The sequence below is a fragment of the Carassius gibelio genome, chromosome A5, assembly GCF_023724105.1.
Source record: "Carassius gibelio isolate Cgi1373 ecotype wild population from Czech Republic chromosome A5, carGib1.2-hapl.c, whole genome shotgun sequence".
NCBI classification, from domain to species: domain Eukaryota; kingdom Metazoa; phylum Chordata; class Actinopteri; order Cypriniformes; family Cyprinidae; genus Carassius; species Carassius gibelio.
Window position 1 is genome coordinate 36,443,570 of NC_068375.1, and position 22,136 is coordinate 36,465,705.

Genomic DNA, 22,136 nt, shown 5'->3' on the forward strand with positions numbered 1-22,136 from the left:
ATGAATGAGTCCTGTTCTGATGATATTTATTTAAAAGAAATTAACAGACTCAAAAAAAAAAAAGAAAGTTCCATTAAAATACAACTCAAATAGCAGTCAGTTTTACATGTTTTCTTTATACTACCTGTACATTTGACTTCACAATTGCAACTATTTTCAAATAACTTAAGTAACTTGTTTTTTAAAAGTGCAAATTCATAATTCATACAGAAGAATTCCAAAATCTGGGTACATGGGAACGTTCACATTTCCATTGTGCAACTAGAGTGAGAAACAATGAGTGAGTGAGCGGGTGAGCGAGTGAGTGAGCGAGTGTACAAACGCAGTGTCTGACTATGATTTCTGCTCTGCTCCTGTGGAGGACTGAGGCGTGCTGTCCGGCTTCAATATCTGATAAGTGATGAGATACTCTGGGAAGGCCTGGAAAACAACAACAACACCAGAGTCACACTTATTCATCACAGCCTGCACGCTTTCATAAGGACACAAACACGATCAGAGAAGAACGAAACAAAAGTCAAACTGAACTGAGCTGAATAACGACACTTCTGTCTTCTGTAGAGCTTCTTCTTTATAGCCGAATCAGATTGGTTCATAACTGCCAAATTTTGTAACATCAATACTGATGAACACAGAACTGAACTTATTTAACATTGAACTGGCATGAATTTAATAATGAGACCGTTATCTTTGTAGAGCTGATTACATCTGAATTTAACTCGTTTCATAATTCAAGAACTTTACATAGTTAATGAAACTGAATCAACACTGCACTGATTTGAGCTTAGGTCCTTATGATTTCTGCAATTCTAAAAAACGCAGATGAAATCCAGTCAAAGAATAGATAAATTAATAATTTACTGTTTAACGTTGACTGTCGCTGAAGTTGTTAAAGTGTTAAATTTAAGTTAATTTTTCGGACTATAAGTCGCACCTGAGTATAAGTCGCATCAGTCAAAAAATACGTCATGACGAGGAAAAAAACATATATAAGTCGCACTGGACTATAGGTCGCATTTATTTAGAACCAAGAACCAAGACAGAACATTACCGTCTACAGCCGCGAGAGGGCGCTGTATGCTGCCATAGAATTTGCATCACTCATTCTTTTATTTTCCTGTTTATTACTGTGAAGCTGCTCTGAAACAATCAGTATGGTATAAAGCACTACATGAAATAAATGCAGACCTGACTACAGCTGTAGCAGTGATGCTTTAAAACAGGATTCATTTTAAGAAGCAATTATTCTTCTACAGCTGTACCTGTTCTCCACGGTAGATCACGTACTCGGCGTAGGCCAGGCCGTTGACACTGGGACGGCCGATCACAGAATGATGTCCAGGGGGAGCGTGGGCCATCTTCATGGCGCTGAACTGCAGGAAGGACTTTCCCAACGTCACACGGCAGAACAACATTTGCCTTTGGGAAATCAACACAGAGGAGAATATGAACCCCATCTATAATGCACTGTTTGTGTTGCATTTCTTATTGAATCAGGTGTGTTGATGTACCTGTGGCACACGTAACAGGACCGGTCTTTATGAGTGGGGCAGCCTGTGCCGCCTCCGATGCCATAGACATACTGGTTACTCTTAGAGGAGTTCTCTGCAAAATATATGCCAGCTCCAAACATGCCACCGATATAGGCATGACGCTCATCAAATCCTTTATGGATGATGGCATTTATGAATGGAGATCCTGAAAATAACAATGGCAAAAAAGGTTCAGGATTATGATATTGAAAACAGTTACATTCAACAAAAACTAGAGTATGAACAAAAAAAGCAATTTAGGGCTAAATATAGCAGCAATAGCACATTTGATTGACAAAAAGGTACAACACTGTGTCGTGTTGTTGTGCATTTCAAATATTGAAACTTTGAATTTAAACTTGCAGATTAATTTATAAAATTTTACTTTATCTTGCAATTATGACTTTATAATACACAACTGAAATTTGAGAATTCTGAGAAATAAAGTCGGAGATATAAAGTCGCAATTCCGACTTACTTTTTCCAGACTATTGCTAGTTTATATCTCTCAATTCTACTTTTTTTTTGTCAAAATTGTGAGATATAAACTCGCAATTCAGAGAAAAAAAATCTGAATTGCGTGATATATAACTCACAATTTTGACTTCATAACTCGCAATTGCATGTTTATATCACGCAATTATGACTTTAAAACTTGCAATTTTGAATTATAAAGTCAGAATTGCGAGATGTGAACTCACAATTCTGAGATTAAAAGTTGCAATTACCTTGTTTTATTTTTTATTTAGTGGCAGAAACGGGCTTCAAAAGTTTGTGGTTTGTGGGATGGAAACTAAAACTAACAACTTACTAATGCTAAATAATTTAGAAACATTCCTGTATCCTGTTTGTTTAAGACTGCATTAAAAATATAATTAAAAACAAATATTGTGAAATTATTAGAACTTAAAATAACAATTGTACATGCAAACATATACATAATAAAATATATATATATATATATAAATTATAATTTATTCCTGTGATCAAAGCTGAATTCTAATATACTGATTTGATGTTAAAGCAACATTTATTATTATCAATGTTGAAAACAGTTTTGTAAAAACCATGATGCATTTTTTTCAGGATTCTTTGCTGAATGCTTTGTAACTTTATAAATGTCGTTATTGCTATTTTTGACCAATTTAATGCATCCTTCTCAAATAAAAGTATACATTTTCCCTTTAATCTGTTAGAGTTTTTAAGAGAAGCGTTAGAATTAGTGCCAATTCAGCACTTACCGTGAAACAGCATCCGTTCATTTTGGTGGCTGTGATTCTCATCTCCGATCTCTTTCTGCCTGTGTGCGTATCGCTCTCTCAGTTTCTTATTCACCACCTTCTGGATCTGCATGACCATTTCAGTTCGATTTAGTTTAGATTAGAACAGACAAATACGATGCTATCACATCTATCTACCATACTGCATATGATCATCCAGTATGTTTTAAGTAAACCTTTTTTGGACATCAATACCTATTTTAGAAGAGTTAAATGTCACTAATGTTGAATGCATTCGCCGTGTTTTACCTTGAGAATATTGTATCGATTGAAAACGCCACCTGCGTTTCCTCCATCCCTGTGCTCTCGAATTGTGCTTTGCATCTGTGACCAAAAAACAAAGTTATCACACAGCCGAAGCAGATGGGAGAGCTCCAAGTGTTCATGTTTTTTACCTCTTCCTCAACAGACTGAAACTCTTTATCATCCACGGCCAGGTCGATCAAAACTGTGCCCTGATTGGTGCAGTGGAACGCCAGGTATGGGTTAGCACCTGTGCCATACACAAAACAGGATTCAAATCTAACGAAAATACACAGGAGTAGCATTTAGGAGCAGTTTTCTGAGAGACATTCACCCTGCTGTCCTCCCAGCAGCCTCTCGATGCCTTTGATGAGTTTGTGACGGTGTCCGTAAGCATTGATCCCGATCTCCTTGAGTTCCTCGTGACCCATATCGGCCAACACGTCCAGAGTGATCTAATGGACACGGCGTTAAAAACATGAGAAACCCTCAAAACACTGTGCCAGAAGAAATTCTGAAGTTCTTCCTCACCTGTTCTCTCTCGAAGATGTCCCTCAAATGTTCGAGCCCCAGACTCTTCATGAACTGTGAAATGTTCATATCCAGGACTGCTATAAAGCAAAAAGAATAAACAATCTTAACAAATTAAGAATATGCTGGACAAGAGGACAACTGAAAAGAACATCACATGGAAAAAAAATGTAGTCGGTGTAGTCTGATTCCCAAACAAATGACTCCTAATCGAATCATATTCATATAGCACGATCAGTGTAGTCTGATTCACGAATGGATAACACTAATGAGGCAGTTCTTCAATCAGTGTAGTCTTAACCAGAAGAAATTAGTCTTTTGAGGTCATTCTGTACTTATTTCAAAGATATACAGTTCAATCAGTCCAGTCTGATTCCCGAATAACTGACTCTTATGAAGCAGCTCTTCTTAAGGAATCAAAATCATACAGCGTGATCAGTGCAAATGTCTCATACGAGACTGTTCTTTAGTGAATCGATCAATGTAGCCTGATTCCTGAACAAATCACTCATAATGTTCTTCATAATGAATCAAAATCATTCACTGAATCACTATAGCCTGATTGACAAAAAATGACTCGTATGTGAATGCTGTGTGAATCAAGACCATACATCACAATCAGTGTAGTCTGTTTCATGAACAAATGATTCTTATGAGCTGGTTCTTTAAAGAGAATCAAAGCCACACAAGGTGATCAATGTAGTCCGATTCCTAAATAAATCACTCTGAGATTGTTCTATTGTTTCTCACCATCTCCTTCCTTGCGCTCTGTTCCGGAGGCCCCATCAGCGGGTCCTATCGCCCCTCCACTGGCCCCGTCGCAGAGGGGCCCGGCCAGGTTATCGATGCTGGAGGCAGCGGAGAGGCAGGAGGGTGTGGAGGCGGGTGATATGAGAGCGGCGCTGAGCACGGTGGCCTGCGGTTTGAAACAGCTGGGCAGAGCATCAGGGGGCATGGCGTCCATCAGCAGCGCACGGATGTCATCAGCCTGTTAAACACAGATCACAGATGAAGGACAATACACTTCATACTACAATCAACACAGAACCAATTTAACCAATATTATTACAGCCGAAGTTCCCATAATTCCAAAGCTCAATGGATATAAGTAAATCACAATATTTTTAAATACACATCTTACGCAGAAGTTAAAAGTACTGCGAAATAATTCATTTTCATACTTCAATATTTCATCGCAATGCTATAATTTTTATCTTCGGAGATCAATCTCTTATTTTAGCCTACTGTATCAGGATTTCTAACTCCTCTAAAATATCAACATGAAAAACCTGTTCTATATAATATTATAGTTTATGATTTTTTAGCAAGTAAAAAGCCCTTTCGTATAACTGTAAAAACGACCCCCTTCAGGTTGTGATTCGTTTCTTTTTGCTATGAAATGTTCATTTTTATAAAGTAATTTAATATGAATATTTTATTAAATAATTGTATATGCTGATTATACTTTTTTATAGAAAAATCATATCAGGTTTTTAAGGAATATATATATTTATCCATCTCTCAATAATCATTGAATTATGTTTTGCACCCCCCCCCCACAAAAAAATAAAATAAAATAAAAACTACAGAGCTTGTCACACTTTAATTTTACTAAGACATATTAATGGTAGATATAGACTGATGACTAACATTTATATGCGTTTTATGTAAATATTCTGTTATACTGTAATTATCCCAGGGCAAAAAAAAAAAATCTAAAATCGCAATCGAGAAGAAAATCGCCTTTAAAGTTACCCAAATGAAGTTCTCAGCAATGCATATTACTAATCAAAAATTAGGTTTTTATATATTTACAGTAGGAAATTTACAAAATATCTTCATGGAACATAATTTTTACTTAATATCCTAATAATTTTTGGCATAAAAGAAAAATCTATTATTTTGGCCCATACAATGTATTTTTGGCTATTGCTACAAATATACCCCAGCGACTTAAGACTGCTTTTGTGCTCCAGGCTCACATATAAGCCTGATGCATCAAATACTCAACAACAAAAAAAACACATACACAAAATGTATTTTTTTAATATTTTGTCTAAAGGCTCAAACTCAAACTTTTACTTTTAATTTTACTATTATTTCATTTGTCAGAGATTTTTTTAAGTCAGCGTTTATCTTTGAATAACTCCAGTATTATTAGCTGCAGTGGTGGTGTTTACCGTGGCCAGGTCCAGAGCCGTCTGTCCCTCCTGGTTCTTCATGGTGGGGTCAGCGCCGTGCGCCAGCAGCAGTGCACACAGCTGTGTGCGGCCCTTCTGCGCAGCTTCATGCAGCGGTGTGAACGCCCACTTATCCGTCGCATTCACGCACGTGTTAAACTTGATCAGGAGGGCGGCGATATCCACATGCTGGACAGAACGAGAGAACGCAATCACAGAGCATTAATGACAAATATGAAGCAGCACAACTGTTTTCAACACTGATAACCAACAGCGATGTTTCTTCAGCAAATCAGCATATTAGAATGATTTCTGAAGGATCATGTGACACTGAAGAGTAATAATACTGAATATTCAGCTTTGTATCAGAGGAATAAACTACTTTACAATATGCATAAAAAAAACACAGTTATTTTAACTTGCAATTATATTTTATGATATTCCTGTGTTTTGATCAAATAAAATGCACGTTTGGACATTTAAACAGTAGTTTATAATTCTCTGGAATCCTTTCTGGTTTGTAATTTTCAAATTTTACAAAACCCATCCTTCACAGATTAAATAATTTATCCTTGCAGCATTCCCTATCCTCTCACCCCATATGACGCAGCGTTATGCAGAGGGATCAGTCCTCCTTTATCCTGAGCGTTCACATCTGCTCCGTGCTCCAGGAGATACTCGGCCACCTCCAGGTTATTGTAACCAGCTGATCAAAAACAAATGATTTCATCATTAAACCACCAGACACATGTGATGAACATGGACTGAATGGTGAATGGGAGACTATGGCTCATGGTACGTTACCTGCAAGATGCAGTGGTGTTGAGTTCCTGCCCTGTGTGTCTCTGCAGTTGATATTCTCAGGGCTGCAGAGTTTCTGCACGCGGGCCAAACAGCCCTTCTTTGCGGCATCCAGCAGGGCGGCGTCTCCACGCAGAAGGTCCTGGATGTCCGTGTCTCCGTCCTTCACCATGTCCAGAGCAGTGTTGCCATCACGGTTCTTCTTAGACGGGTCTGCGCCGTGCTAGAGAGAGAGTAGAGATGTTACCACAAAAGATCTGTGATACTCTCTTAATAATCATCATCATTAATCCTACATTAATTACATTTAAGACTGCAAAAGTTAGATACGTTTATGCTAAAGTCACAATTTCACCTTTAACATGAACTTACAGAGAGAGAGACAAAAATAGCTTGTAAAGTAGCACATAAAATGATGCAGGATTAACTGGATTTTATTTAATTTATTGTCAAATAATCTTTAAAATAAATCAATTACATTTAAATAATTTAATGTTATCATTTATGGTTTTTTATATTAATATTAATAATCCATTTTAAATGAATAATATTTACAGATATTTAAAAATGTATATAAAATATTATAATATTTAAAAATTTTAATATTCAAATTTTTTTCACTTTAAGATTTTGGCCCAATGTAGAATTTAGGACAAGAATACAAAGAAAAAATTAACCTCTCAGACAATTATTTTTAGGTCACCGTTTAATTAGAACATCATTAATAATAATAATAATAATAATAATAAAAAAAAATAATAATAATAATATAGTTAAAATATATGTAACTTCTTTAAATTGTATGATATTTATAGATATTTAAATATTCTTATAAAATATAATATTTCAAGAATTTATAAAATTTCTACATTTTTGGCCAATTCATCTAGCATTTCAGACAAGAAAAAAAAAATCTATAGTAAACAAATGTAAATATCAATCTCAATAATTTATTCTATCTGTTAGAATTATTATTATTTAGAATTATTTTTAGGTCAATGTTTTATTCAAACATCAAAATTAATAAAAAATAATAAAAAAAATAATAATAGTTAAATTATATAATATTTACAAATATGTAATTTATAATATATTAAAATAGTATGATATAAAAATTTTATGAATTTCAAAAAATTTAACTTTATTCTTTCGGATTTTAGCCCAATGTATCTAAAGTTCTAAATTTTGGTGCATCAATAACTATCAGTGCATAATTGTAACTCGTGATAAAACTAAACATCATTAATATTATATGAAATTCCCACACAATCATATTATTCATAATTATTGCAACATGTGCATGATTTCTCCGTCTGAAGTATCAAACCTTGAGCAGTAGTTTGCAGATCTCATATTTGCCCTTGGCTGCAGCCTCATGTAACGGGGTGAACTTCCAAAGGTCCGCCACGTTCACAGACGCTCCATGTCTCACCAGCAACTCCGCCACCTCGTAGTGACCGTACGAACATGCGTTGTGCAAAGGAACCAGACCACTGATAAAGAGACAGAAAGAGAACAAGTGCAATCAGATCGTTCTGACACAGTGCAAAGATACTCACGCTAATTCAGATGAACATGATCGTACCCTTTATCTTTAGCGTGCACGTCGGCCCCATGATGCAACAGGTATTCCACGACGGCCACTCGGTTGTACCCTGCCGCAAAATGCAGTGGGGTGGAGTGACGGCCCTCCAGATCACGACAGTTCACGTTCTGAGGGGAGCACAGTTGCTACGGAAGATGCACAAACAAATCAATATTTATTGATTTCCTGATCGATTTTAAATCTTTAGAACAGATTCTGTCCCCTGTTTTGTCACACTGCAAAAGTGAAACAGATTTAGATGTTGACTTTAAACTGGCTGAACTCTGAAACTGTGATTTACCTTGACTGTGTCAAGGTCTCCGGCTTTAGCAGCCTCGAGGAAGCGGTAATCCACGTCTGAATTACGAGGAGGAATGTTCTCTGGAGAAATTAATTCAGGACATCGTGTTGTTAGAATAACTGGACAGTTAATTCATCAGTCATACTGTAATATGTAAGATGTAAAACTGGAATAGTACCATTGAGTATTTGCTGTACGGCTTCATTGCCCATCTGTGATGCAGTGAAGCCCTGCAGTGAAATGATTGAAGGGTCAGCACCGTAATTTAGCAACAGTCTGCAAGTCTGGATGTGACCGGCGAGGGCCGCCCTGTGCAGGGCTGTCTGTCCCAGTGTGTCCACAGCATTCACCTAAACACACACGCAAAAGTTTATCACAAAGAGAACTCTGGGTTTAGTAAGTTGATCACGAATATGAAGCAGCACTGACAATAATAATGAATGTCTCTTGAGCGGCAAATCAGCATATTAGAATGATTTCTGAAAGATTGTGTGTCACTGAAGACTAATGATGCTTAAAATTCTGCTATGCATCACAGGAATATATTTTAAAATATATTCAAATAGAAAACGGTTTGTTAATTAAGTTTAAGTTGCAAAAATATTTCACAGTATTAGTTTTTACTCCATTTCGGTGAGCATCCATGATTATTATTATTTTAGACCTATATTTGCTCTAATCATAAGCAAATATAGCTGATTTGTAATCATAAGATTTTGGCCAAAATATACGATCCCTACAAACACATCCGCAAGTTTTGTCAGAAAAAAAAACGCAATTTCATTTTGTCCCCAAATCATGCAGCCCTAGTATATAATATAGTATTTAACATGGTAACATAGTACAGCACAGTACATAACAATATGAACTTATTGTTTTAGCATCTACAAACTGATTCATTAAAAAAAGAAGCCCTGGAGTCTCGTATAATATTCAATTTAGTGTCCAAGAGATAATATAACAAGCTTTAAACATAGTCCAAGACGCAAGTAGCCACATACTATCTCCTAATGAGGATGCTTATACCTTTGCTCCGTGTTTCTGAAGGACTTCAAGCACATCATTATGTCCTCGTTCAGACGCTACGTGGAACGGAGTCATAAAACTAGAAAGAGAAAGAATTTGTGAGAATGTCCTACTTGCCATTTATTTCTAATAATTTGATCAATTTACTAGCAATTTTTGAGTGAGTTGAGATGTTCTCAAACAAATGGTACACCATTTTTTTCCTATCTGAAGTTGAACACTCACTCTTTGTTTTTCTCGTGAATGTTGGCACCTTTCCGCAGCAGCAGCTCTGTGACCTGTTTGCGTTTGGGATGAGGAGAGGCTACGGCGCAGTGCTGCGAACATCATAAAGGGATTTTAATAAACACATCAGTAAAACCCTCAGGATTCAGAGGAGACCGTGTGCTGTGCTCACCAGAGCCGAGTCCTGCGAGTGAGGGTGTTTGAAACTGATGATCTCTTGAGCAGTTTTCTTGACTTTTGCCATGTCCGCCTCACGGGACGCCTGCAAAAGCGTGTGCCCTTTGAACTCATCTGGAAAAAGGTCAAACCATTACTAATAGGCAGCCCTGCATCTTAAAAAAAAGCCAAAGATTACATAATTTGATCAGGTGGAGTACAAAAATATCAATAAAAACTTTCCATCACATAGTTGTTCTGTTTTTTAACAAAATAATAACGAGTATTATTTTTTTAATAATATGAGCTTTAATGGACTTACCGAAATGAAACGCACTTACAAAAGCAGTCAATTGTCAAAAGTTATGTTTTAAAAGACAAAAAAGTATACAAAATGTATCATTTTATTTTACAAAAAATACATTTTAGTTCAAAAACTTAAGCTTCGCATTTTCTTTTCTCACTGGCCATAATTCTAACCTAGAAATCAGAAGAGAGATATCTTGGAAAGCAGGGGGGGCCGACAGCCAATAAAAATCCTAATATATATATATATATATATTTAAGAAATTTGAAATCATTTGACAATGGACTAAATTAATAAAATAAATATTTAATAAAATAAATATTTAATAAAAATATAATTAAAAAGGAAGTAAACACTGTAACCAACAGGGCACTTAGTTTTCTGGGAAGTTTGTGTGCATTGGGAATCATATTTTTCAAACAAAGCCAAGGTAACAATCATTTTACATACACCACACAGATAAAATGACATGACAGTAGGCAAATGCATAAAGCGCTGCATAATTTGAAATCACAAGTTTAAAATTTAAGCTCTTTAAGCATTAATTTCACACAGACAGATCGTCACACAGAGAACACGTGATCATGCCGGATACACATGCACACTCGACAAGATCTCACAGACTTCCATCTGTATTAGAACTGTTCACAACGACAGAGAACAAGAGGAAGAATGTGAGCTGTGTGTTCAGGTGCTGCCGTTCTCAGCACCATCAAGATAAAAGTCTGGAGCACCGTCAAAATAAAAGAACACATCGGCCAAGCAGAAAAACTTATCGGCTGATGCTGATATTTGAAAAATGCCAAATATCGGCCAATATATCGGCCTTGGCGACATATATGACAACAACTATTTCGGAACACTTGGAACATAGTGCACAAACACTTTATGATGCTTTATAATGTTTTTGTGCCTTTCATGGGGCTAAATAATAACACAAAATAATATACACAGAATATTGAATTTGGATCGGTCTCGAATGACCGATAGCAGATCCGGCAGAAATACTGGATGTCATTCAGCAAATACAGTGCAGGGCGGTGATACTGAAAAGACAGCAGTATGAATGTCACTTACAGGTGAGTCTCTCTTTAAGTTCAGGTGTGGGGGCCGCATCCACCGCACTCTTGCCGTGGCAGTTGAGCAGTGTGGGATCAGCGCCGTGACTCAGCAGCAGTGAACACACCTCTACTCGATTCTTACTGGCCGCCTCGTGCAGCGGTGTGAACTGCCACAGGTCCATGGCATTAACGCACGCCCCGTGCTGTGAGCAAGACATACAGAAAACCATCAATCATTTGTTTTATTGCGTAAGGAAAAACCTATAATCAAACTAATAAAGCACCTGTTGTTGTTTTTTTATCCCTACTTAGAGAGCAAATATATTTTGATCAGTAAGTATTGGCTGGATTGTTTTCTTTACCTTCAACAGGAGCTCTGTGACCTCATAGTGACCATAAGAGCAGGCATTATGCAGAGGAACTAGACCTCTATAGAAAGATAGAACAAAACAACATGGATTTAAGATCATGATTAAAGCATTTAAGGTTAACAAATTCAAAATCTGCCATGTTTACTTTCCAAACATAGAAAGTTCAAAAGAATTTATTTGGGTAAAGAAAGAAATCAGGTGTTGCTCACCCTTTATCTTTGGCATGGACGTCAGCACCGTACTGCAGCAACAGCTGCACTATACGCACTCGATTATACCCAGCGGCCAGGTGAAGAGGAGTGGACTGCAAAAGATGCAGAGAAATATTGATAACCTGTCTGAATACAATCAAGCTAAGTGATCATCAATTATACAAATGCTCGTAACCCAGCCTCAAAGATATCTATGTAAAGTAAACCTGTTTATAACTGGTCCCATCATTAGCTTAATCCCTAAAATAGCCAACTTTTTATGCTGTGAGCTGTTGTATGTAATGTAATTCAGTTTTGAAATTAGGTTCTTGATGTTTATGTGATACAAATGGAGGCATGGTACCTAAAAATCTGCTTCAGCAGTTCACAATGAATTTGTAAATATATTGATTTAATTAAGTATCTTAAAGAACAAGTAAAGGCCTGCTCACACCAAAAACAGAAGAAATGGAAAAAGAAAAAAAGAGATTAAAGGCGTATTTGACTTTTTCCACATGTACAGGTAATATATAGGATTGTTTTGTTGTATTCAATTTATTATACAGTTAAATTAAACCTTTAGCCTACTTATTTAGAGGTGTATATAGTCAGAAAAATGATATTCAGTGAGTCATTATACTTTATACTCTAAAAGATGCTGGGTTAAATAGAACCCAGTGCTGGGTAAAATATGGACAAAACCCAGCGATTGGGTTTGTCCATATTTTACCCAGCACTGGGTTGTGTTTAACCCAGCATTTTTAGAGTGAAGTTTTAATTTGTTGTTTTCTTTCCTAAATATTTTACAATTAACATCACCCAGTTTTAACAGTTTTTTAAATAACTTCCCAACATTATTTTGTCACATTTCTTAAAAGGTGAAAAAGTCAGTGTCTCGACCCATAATCTTTAAGACAGAACCACCAATCAGAGAAAATCAATGGTACCAAGGAAACAGAAATAGATGGAAAAGAACTCAGCACCAACCACAAACTCCCATAAAGCATTGCAAATGACAAAACGAGTCACTCAATAAAAACGTATATCGGTTTTATAATTAGAATTGATGATTCTAAGCCAATAGTTTAATACTGTACAATTGTTTTTTATAAAATTAAATCATTTGCATTGCTCCAAGAACACAGACCAGCAAATTTGTAATGCTCCTGCCAGAGCTGTTAAGATTGGTTCATGGCTTAAAACTCTTTATTGTAACATTAACTGAAATTCCTTTGGAGAAAAAGGTCATGCTTTCTCGAAACACTAAAAATGTGATCGGTCACTGATGTGAACGATTGCCTCTTGGTGCAAGTAGGCCTTTATATCCATGATCTCTCTGAACAACTGATGAATCTGGTTTGACTTCGATCATTTAAGAAGATAAGTAACCACTAGTAACTAAAAATAGCCTAAGCACAAAAAATTTAGAAATTTGTTTCCAGTTCATGCAGTGAATAATGAATTAATAATAGTGACATGCCTATTGGACAGCCTGAACACAACCACAGCAAAACAATCAGCATGACACCAAATCTCAACGCAGCCATTAAATAATGAAGATCTGCCTTTAAGAGTATGATGCATTCATTCTCTCAGAGAGGTCTATTATTTGGTGCAGGGTGGAGGCAACATTAATGTTCATATCATTATTATGAGGTCTGAAATAGTACAGCACAAGCAATGGGTAACAGTGCAATGTTTCTAGCATACACACTTAATGGATCTAAACAGGACAGGATGTCAAGAGAAATCAGAGGTTAAACACCACGTTCGTGGAGAGCATGCGTGCTGATCACAACAAATCAAACAAACAGATTCAAGAACATGAGGTGATGCACATGTGCAGAAGTGGGGTTTGAGACGGAAACATGGAGTTTTTGCAAAGGCAGACGATTTTAAGTATTGTAAAAAAAAAAGTTAAAAAAATGAAGACTTTAAAGAAAGTAGTAAATGAAAGCCTTGTTCTCAGAGCCTGCAGGAGCCAACGAAACATTAGCAGAGCTATTGGTTGATTGATGGATTGTGACCAGCAGAGAATAAGGCAAGTTTCTGTGCGTTTTAAGTGTGAACCAGCATATGGATGGATTTTATAGGGACAAAAATTACAAAAGTCGAAAGGTAAAATACAGAATAAAATCACAGAAGACCAAATGAAACTCATTTCTGTTTCATAAAAATAAACTTACCAGCATTTTTTGAGATGTTGACTGAATGTCGCCAGAACAAAAAAACAAAACAAAACAAAAAATTAGCTAGAAACTAACATGTTATCCACCACAAAGCTGACTGTGGTGCTTAAAACTTAATAATTCAACATCTACAGCATCCTATCTTAAAATATTAACAACATCTTTAGCTAAATATATCTGTAAAAGACTATATTGTTTTTAGGAATCAGTTCACACAGAAAGTGCAGCTGCATTTGTGCTGTTTAATATTTTTGTAGACACATTATGTTTTCTTTCACTTTGATGAATAGAAAATAGTTAGAAAGAACAGAATTTATTTGAAATATTAACATTATAACTGTCTTTACCAATTTAATGCATACTCGTTAAATTTAAGTTTAGTTTCTTTAAAATCCCAAACTTTTAAATAGTACATTTACACAAAATTTAATGATAGAAAATGACACAAAAGCATTCAATTATTTTATACAGTATTTCCACAATTTTCTATACAAATCAAATGACAGCATAAACTTACGTTACCATCATTTTGGTGCATCCTTAGGCCTATAAACATTTTCTATGCTCATGTACAGTGCTCCAAACAAATACAATATGTCAGCGGATCAGGGATCTTTCAAGGTTTACAATGTCTCCAGTTTGACATGACTGCCAATATTCAGGTCTATGTAGATGTAGAGTACATCCAAGCATGCATTATGCTCAGGGGTCAACTATTTATATTTACACATTCAACGGATGCTTTATCCTAAATGACTTACACAAATATGCACAAAGCAGTTCATCAAAGAACAAAGCATTTAGTCAAACTATAAAGTCCTGTATTTGATGTTAACACGCTACTCTCATAATATCAGTCGAAATGACTCCACTATACAAAATACAGGCATCAAGATCAGTATCGGAGAGCACAAAAATGAAAGCAGCTGCAATACTCGGCCTCTAAAAAAAAGAATAAAAGTACATTTTATCACTACACTCCAGCATAAGATACAGTATGTAACTCAACTTCCACTAAAGGAGACTAACAGAGCAACAAACCCACAGTAAACTAAAATTCCTAAAAAGCCCTTCTGATATAAAGACACAGAGTCCTGGAGGGAGGGAGTGACCTGAAATGATCAGGGATGACAGAGGATTTGAGGGGAAATCAAGGTCCTGTTATTATGTTGTGATTAAAGGAAAAAAATGGATCAAAAAAGCTCTGATCTAAAACATCCCGAAGGTCAGAACTGGATTCAATAGGCATCAAAGATCAACTGACATCCAAAAGCAGCCCAGATTGAACAAAGGGGCAGTGTAACCTCGAATAAAAACATTCTAAAACGACATCAACCATAAATCATAACTTACACTCATCATGGGTAAAACTCGGCCAGCGTGGTTTACTCTAAAGTCAGTATTACGGCAAGAAAAAACTAAAGCAAGGGGATTTGGGATTGTCTTGACCTACATCTACGCCATTTCTACAACCAATGAGATCACATCCTGTGTTCCAGTTTAAATAGAGCTCGAGTTTAGAAACAACAGACATGTTTTCTAAAACAGTCACATTTGACATTGACATCTTATTAGATATATGAAATGTTTACTCTTATCTGTGTTACCTTGCGCCCATCGCTGGCATGACAGTTGACGTTAAGTGGGGTCAAAAGTGCCATCAACTTTTCCTCATTTCCGCTCCTAACAAGGTTTTCCAAACACAGGGAGACAAACTCTGTTAGGAACAGTAACTTCGAGCAAAGACATTTCTAGATTCCAATGTACTTAATAAAATGGAAATAGCTTTTCAAATATAAGAAACTTACCATGTAGACAATAAGTTTCAATATAATAAAACCTTCCTTTCGACTATTTATTGAAAACTTTTATTGCTAGCAATAAAAGTAAGCAGTTTTGTAAGCAGCTATTAAAGGATGGTGCAGCGGTATATTGGACTACACGGTTACTCATTTCAGATGTGAATGTTATTCAGAGGTGAATACTTATCAAAAATATGTAATTTGGTGCAGCTGCAGATGTTTATATGGCCAAAAAGTACGATTTAAATCTGATAGCTTGCAAAGTAAATTGATGAGATCTTTATGACAATATAGCAATTTTTTTAAGCTACATAAAATGCATTTAAATATCAGTTGTCACACTGTATCTCCCAATAATGTTTTATTAGGATTATTTAAATGTTTAGTTTTATGCAACAAACTCTGTAGTTTTTACTGTGGAGCAAAACGTGTAATGCAATGCAATACAATGAAGACAAAAGAAATTAACAAATTCATCAAATGTCTGCTGATCATAATTGATACTCGAATTTTAAAATGGTTTTTCAAAAAATGTATGTATGGTTAATCAAGTAAACCCAAGTTGGCAAAAATGTCTCATTCTGATATTCTTGGATTTCTTGGAGTTTTCTAAGCATGAACATAAAACTGTTCCAGGTTGTGTGTAGCACCTCCAGCTCTGTACATTCATCCCAACATTCTTCTCAAAGGACTCCAACATAAGAAAAAAGTAGGACTGACTGACAAGCTGCACAAAATATGTGCAAAATATGATCGTGTTTTTGCACCACTTCAGTTTTTAATCTTAGTATTACATAGATATTAATTGTTTTATATTGCAACAAAAACTCACCTCGCTGCCTCCAACAGTTCATCCTTCTTATATTCACCTGATAAATAAATTCAAACAGCAGGTGTCAGACAGACTTGAGTTGCAAGATTCATTAATGTGGGTGTGTGGATGTATTTAGCGTTACAATAAACAAACTGCAATACTAGCATACTTCATGCAGTACATACCTTACACAAGATGCAATGTTTCAAACCGAAGGCTATTACATTAACCTCACTACATTTAATTTGGTGAGTGGCATCGAGTTGGGATTTTAATCCATCTTTGTGTGATCAACATGTCAATCAATTAATATTCTGTGGAAATATGGCTGTAAATAGCCTTCAGAGTGGAGAGCAGTGCATTGTGGTAAACAGCACTCACACAGAATGCTCTTGATATAGTGGCATACTGCATACTACAAAAACATACTAAGTGTGCATTTGCATGAGACTGTGTGTGTTGTTAATGAGTGTAAAGCAGATGTGTGTGTGTGTGTGTGTGTGTGTGTGTCTCACCGGTGAGGACGGCCTTAGCAGAAGGGTCTGCCAGATCCAGAGCTGATTTGCCATCAGTGTTTCTAATGTTCGGATCAGCGCCGTGCTGGAGCAACACTGTAACAAAACAGAACCAATCAATACAGTCACCGATACTGAAACTGACCATACCAAAAGCAGATCATGTTTTATGTTGTGGTCGATAAGTGTTTTCACCTAAAGTGTTCATACTAGCTGGCTAAAACAGATCAACTTAAATTGAACACAGTTTAAGATATTTTAGATTTAGTCCGAGAGCTTTCTGTCCCTCCATTGAAAATGTATGTATGGTATACTGTCCATGTCCAGAAAGGTAAGAAAAACATCAAATTAACATGAGGGTGAGTTATTAATGACATAATTTTCATTTTTAGATGAAAACCCTAACCCCTTAATATAAAACCCTAACCCTTTAATATAAAAATAGAAATGCATATTTAAAAATAATATTAATGATCTGATAAAATCAGTTTCCTTCCAATATCAGACTAATCAGTACAATGCCACAAAAAAATACTAATAATAATATTGACTAATAATGATATCACCAACATATTGCACATCACTTACAGTCACTTCTCCACACTTTCGCCAAATACCTCCGAAGAAATAGTTTTAAACAAAGTAACACTCCGTACTCGGACAAACCTATTCATCATGTTAATAATGCAAACATTAGAGATTCCTGCTGTCTCAGCACAGGGGTATTCAGCAACACTCTACTAGAAAATACTGCAGGACAACTACATTACTATCACAACAGAGCAATCCTGCAGCATGCTGGACCACCACATCAGCTCTCTAGACAACTGCTGCAACGCCACACTATGTTGATTGGGACTCATTAGACCCTGATTCATTGCCTTTCTGCTAGGGATGAACGATATATCAGAGACCATCAGAATTGCTCTTTATTAGAGCTGTTTCAATCAGAATTGGTCTGATTGGACTACAATTGGAAACGGATGAAATTATAACATTTCTACATTTAATCCATACCAATGCACACGTCTATTTTGCCCTTGATGGCGGCTTCGTGCAGAGGTGTGTAGTTCCAGTTGTCTCGTGAGTTAGGGTCAGCGCCGCTACACAGCAGCAGACTGACCACCTCCGCGTGCCCGAACGAGCAGGCGTTATGGAGCGGGATCAGACCGCCGTCGTCGCGGGAATGGACGTTTGCTCCGGTCTGCAGGAGATGCTCCACCACGTCCTTTCTGCCAAAGCCTGCCAAATATTACATAGGCCAAACGGGTTAAAATGCAATAAATCTAATATGATGAAATTAATTAAATACTTTGTTACACCCAATGAGTCTAGGTTTAAAATTATACATATATGTATGTGTGTTAATTTTATTTTTGTGCTGCAACCATCTCAGCTCTTTTCAAACCAGTTGACTTTCTTCATTAAATACATAAACCTACTGCTTTATGATTTATTAAACCAACTTTATTACCTAGTCGCCATTATGTAGATCATTTAAAAGGCCCTGCACTGTGACATTTTAAGTGCAAATAAATCCATATAGTCTCCCAATCATTATGAGATGATGAAAACTTCACACTTATGCTTACTAGTGAAAATCTCTCATTATGTAGAGATTCCACTCTGTAGGACTGAAAACTGATGGCTAATGTTTATTTGGACTGATGTCCATGTGATTAAAAACAGGAGACAAAATGTAATATCTGAAGTTTTTAAGCTTATAAACGTCTTCATTTATAACAGACTCCTTGGTTAGCAAATTTTCAGGTATGTCCAATTAGAAATGGATTTAGTCAGTTCATATGATAAATGCACAGACTTAGATTTTTAAGGTTTTACACACTTTAATTAGACAATGCCTAAATATTGAATTAATTTTCCTGTCCGCAACGTTCATTTTAAACCTCAACACAATTTTCACCTGGAAATAATTCATGAAATTTAAACAGTTTGTATAAAAATCATAGGGAATATTAGTACTGTATTAGTATTAGTACTGTATGCTTAGTACGTCAGTTTCGCATGAAATATTATATTTTACTCATGTAGACACATGACGTAATATTAAATTAAAAGCGACCTTGAGGCCTGGAAAGGAGCTATATAAATAAAAAATGTGTTATTATTATGCCATGACACAACCACTATGAAAAGTCAACACACACACACATATATTTATTTTAAAAAAAAACACTCTATACATAAACATATGTATACTTCAATTGAAAAATCTAATGCTTGTATAAATAAACTCCAAATCTACTGGAACCAAAAATACGTTTGGTTCTTTTATAAGGTCAAAAACAAGCAAGATACTCACACAGGCGCATTATATTTAGCAAATACATAAAGACAGACCTGCAGCGAAATGCAGAGGAGTTGATTTTCTTCCGGCCATGTCTTTGGCGTTCACATTCACCGAGTCTACAAGCCTCTTCACCCGCGACACATCTCCGTTCCGACAGGCCTCGAATAGCTCTCTGAAAGCCCCGCCGGCCCCGCACTCTCCGTCGCCGGGACTGTCCGCTCCTGAGCCGGGGCTCTGGCTGCCCGCGGTCGCGCTGGAGCTAATGCTGCTGCAGCTGGAGCTGCCGAGGGCTGACGAGGCTGCGGCAGACGCTCCTGTTGAGGCGGGCCGGTCCGGGGAAGAGACGGAGGAGGAGGCCGCTGCGGACTCCATCGTCGCTCCGCCGCATTCCACTGCGCCAGCGGCCGAGGGGCTCAACAAACTCGACGATTCGGGAATAATCGCGGCCGGCGATTCAGGTGGGGGGGATGCGATCACAGCGTTCCGCGGAGACGGCTGGAGGTTGCTTTGTTGGTGCTGTGAGGATCGACGGGACACCGCCATTTTCCCCCCGAAGCTCCGTCTGTCAACAATAACAGCTGGAGCCACTGCGCTTCCGCTCAGTGCGAGAAGGCTTCCGGTTGGAGGCTATGCGGTACTGGGTTATGTTAAATGTTTCATTTTCTTTTACTCCATATTTAAATTGATTGTAACGTCATTAAAGTATGACACACAGCTTAAAATATACGAAATTATAGTGACCGTGAATAAATACTATCTGTCTGTCTGTCTATCTATCTATCTATCTATCTATCTATCTATCTATCTATCTTTTAATACAAGAAATACATATTTTCTATCATTTTAGACCAGGGGTCTGAATCACCAAACATTTTTAAGAATTTTCTTAACTTCTTCCTAAGAAGACGTTTGTAAATCTGGCCCCAGGTGTCTTTACTTAACATTGAAACTGAAAACTGTGTTACACCCAAAAGTTTGGCCCAGGGTGAAATGATCTGCTCCTGCACCTCTTTATAATACAGGTATATTGGCCCCTGTTGCTATGGAAACAAAAAGCCAACAGGGTTGTTTGGGCAGCCAGAAATTATATCTAATACATTTTAACAACACATATATTAGCTCAGGGCCTGCTTGTGTCTGTTGGTTGTTTTGTGTAAAAGAACATAAGGTTTTGTATGTTTTAGTGCATTGTGTTGTTAGTACTGAATGTCTGGTTCCTCTTGTGCTACAGAGACAGATGGGAATCAAGATTCATATCTGAAGAGCTGAGTTAAGCATACATACACATCTCTAATACATTACACAGAACCAGTTTTTGTAATAATCAAATACAGTATATGGCAGACTGGTTTGTATCTGTAAATGAAAGTTCACTAAAGGTCACTATATGTTATAAATTATATAATTTTGAGTAACGTGATCCATTGCAGATATTACAGAATGCTTCCAGAGGAGAAAAGATCGATGCTTAAAAAGTCTGATGGTATGTTGCATATATATATATATATATATAGAACACATAATTTTTGGAGCACTTAGGAAGAATCAATTATGATATTTTCATTTTTGCATAAACTATTCTGGTTAAATTAAAAAAATAATAAAAAAGTATTGCAAATTATTTGAGAAATTCTAATGACAATGTCTTCTTCATTCAGGATGCAAATAATGACCAAGCCCACGTCGGTGGTCAAGGGAAGATAATGGATGCCAAGAACCCCAAAACTCCTTATTTGCTTATTGCTTATCATACATAAACATGAGAATAATCTTACTGATAAACACTTGCCAGTCATAATCATTTCAGTAGATTGAACTTATTGGAAAATGCTCATTTAAATGCCATATTTTGTATTAGAGGTATTATTTTTACCCCTTTACCTCGTTTTAATAAGGTTTTTCCCTCTATTTAATAAAACATTATGTGACAATTGATGATTACATTTGCATTAACTACAGGGATATTTTTGATTGCATTAACCAACACTCTGTCACTTTATAAGTTCAGGTTCAAAAATAAATATGTAAAAATAATAATAATGTTTTCTAAATCTAAAACACTTACAGATTCAATGTAGACAAGAGTCTGTTTTCTGATATATGGTGCTTGTTTCAGATCAGCACACATGCACCAAAAGAACTTTACCGATGGTGCCTTTTGCACTTTTGACTGTTCACACAGAGAAAGTGTGAAAATGCAGAGAAAATACGAGCAAATGCTTCAGTTTGGTGTGTTGTAAAACCTCTAACACAGATGTGAAAATAATAAAAAAAGTGAAGTGAACATGCTGCAGCTTCAATGTTTAGCCTGCTCAGAACAGCTAAGATGAAATCAAAGATTTGACATATTGTTTGGTTAGACACTACATGCTTGTAATCAGTTTGAATGTTTGCTGAAGTATACACAGATGTGACAGACCTGATCTCAAGTGAAGAAAAACAAAAACAAATGGTCAGTAGTTAAAACATACTGACATTTTACAGGATTCCCATAGCTTTTGAGAAAGGCATTCCATAAATTCTCCAGTAATTTGAGGTTATGCAGAAATGTTAAACATATTGCAGACTGCTATCACAATGAACAACTTTTAGCTAAATAACTTAGATCGGAGCATGTTTTTTTGTTTGTTATTTTTTTCAGATTTTTATTATTTTTAATTAGACATTTTTGACAATTAATGATGAAACTGAAATCTGCATTACCTACTGGGATAT

At 36.3% G+C, this 22,136-nt stretch overlaps 1 protein-coding gene and 1 long non-coding RNA gene across 5 annotated transcripts; one reads left to right on the forward strand and one right to left on the reverse strand.

Annotated features, from left to right (window-relative positions):
* Positions 1–9: 9 nt before the first annotated feature.
* Positions 10–20,008, reverse strand: LOC128014589 (poly [ADP-ribose] polymerase tankyrase-1-like). 4 transcript variants are annotated; one of them, XM_052598275.1, is made up of 28 exons: positions 19,472–20,008; positions 18,128–18,352; positions 17,111–17,206; positions 16,614–16,650; positions 15,587–15,662; positions 13,977–13,997; positions 11,809–11,903; positions 11,591–11,657; positions 11,245–11,431; positions 9,877–9,995; positions 9,705–9,796; positions 9,480–9,558; positions 8,632–8,803; positions 8,454–8,533; positions 8,153–8,298; positions 7,895–8,060; positions 6,571–6,790; positions 6,363–6,472; positions 5,767–5,955; positions 4,337–4,574; positions 3,587–3,663; positions 3,390–3,510; positions 3,208–3,305; positions 3,062–3,136; positions 2,774–2,879; positions 1,512–1,698; positions 1,263–1,419; positions 10–420 (listed from the first exon to the last, which is right to left on the reverse strand). In XM_052598275.1, exons 1-28 carry the CDS (start codon positions 19,962–19,964, stop codon positions 334–336), a joined length of 3,816 nt encoding a protein of 1,271 aa, XP_052454235.1. In that variant the 5' UTR covers positions 19,965–20,008; the 3' UTR covers positions 10–333. The 4 variants fall into 4 exon arrangements, with proteins under 4 accessions (XP_052454235.1, XP_052454226.1, XP_052454252.1 ...); XM_052598266.1 differs by having other exon boundaries at positions 3,587–3,666; XM_052598292.1 differs by lacking the exon at positions 13,977–13,997.
* Positions 19,917–22,061, forward strand: LOC128014617 (uncharacterized). The gene is made up of 4 exons (XR_008183587.1): positions 19,917–20,055; positions 20,653–20,690; positions 20,852–20,904; positions 21,080–22,061. It is a non-coding gene; the product is annotated as an uncharacterized LOC128014617 (long non-coding RNA).
* Positions 22,062–22,136: the final 75 nt, after the last annotated feature.

What these genes read in the sequence shown, in the direction of transcription:
- LOC128014589 (XM_052598266.1), bottom strand. Translation starts at nt 19,964, where the DNA reads ATGGCGGTGTCCCGTCGATCCTCACAGCACCAACAAAGCAACCTCCAG. An exon ending in ACTTAAAGAGAGACTCACCT is followed by an intron (nt 9,996 to 11,244) that starts GTAAGTGACATT and finishes ACCTTTTTCCAG; the next exon opens with ATGAGTTCAAAGGGCACACG. An exon ending in ACTCGCAGGACTCGGCTCTG is followed by an intron (nt 9,797 to 9,876) that starts GTGAGCACAGCA and finishes TGATGTTCGCAG; the next exon opens with CACTGCGCCGTAGCCTCTCC.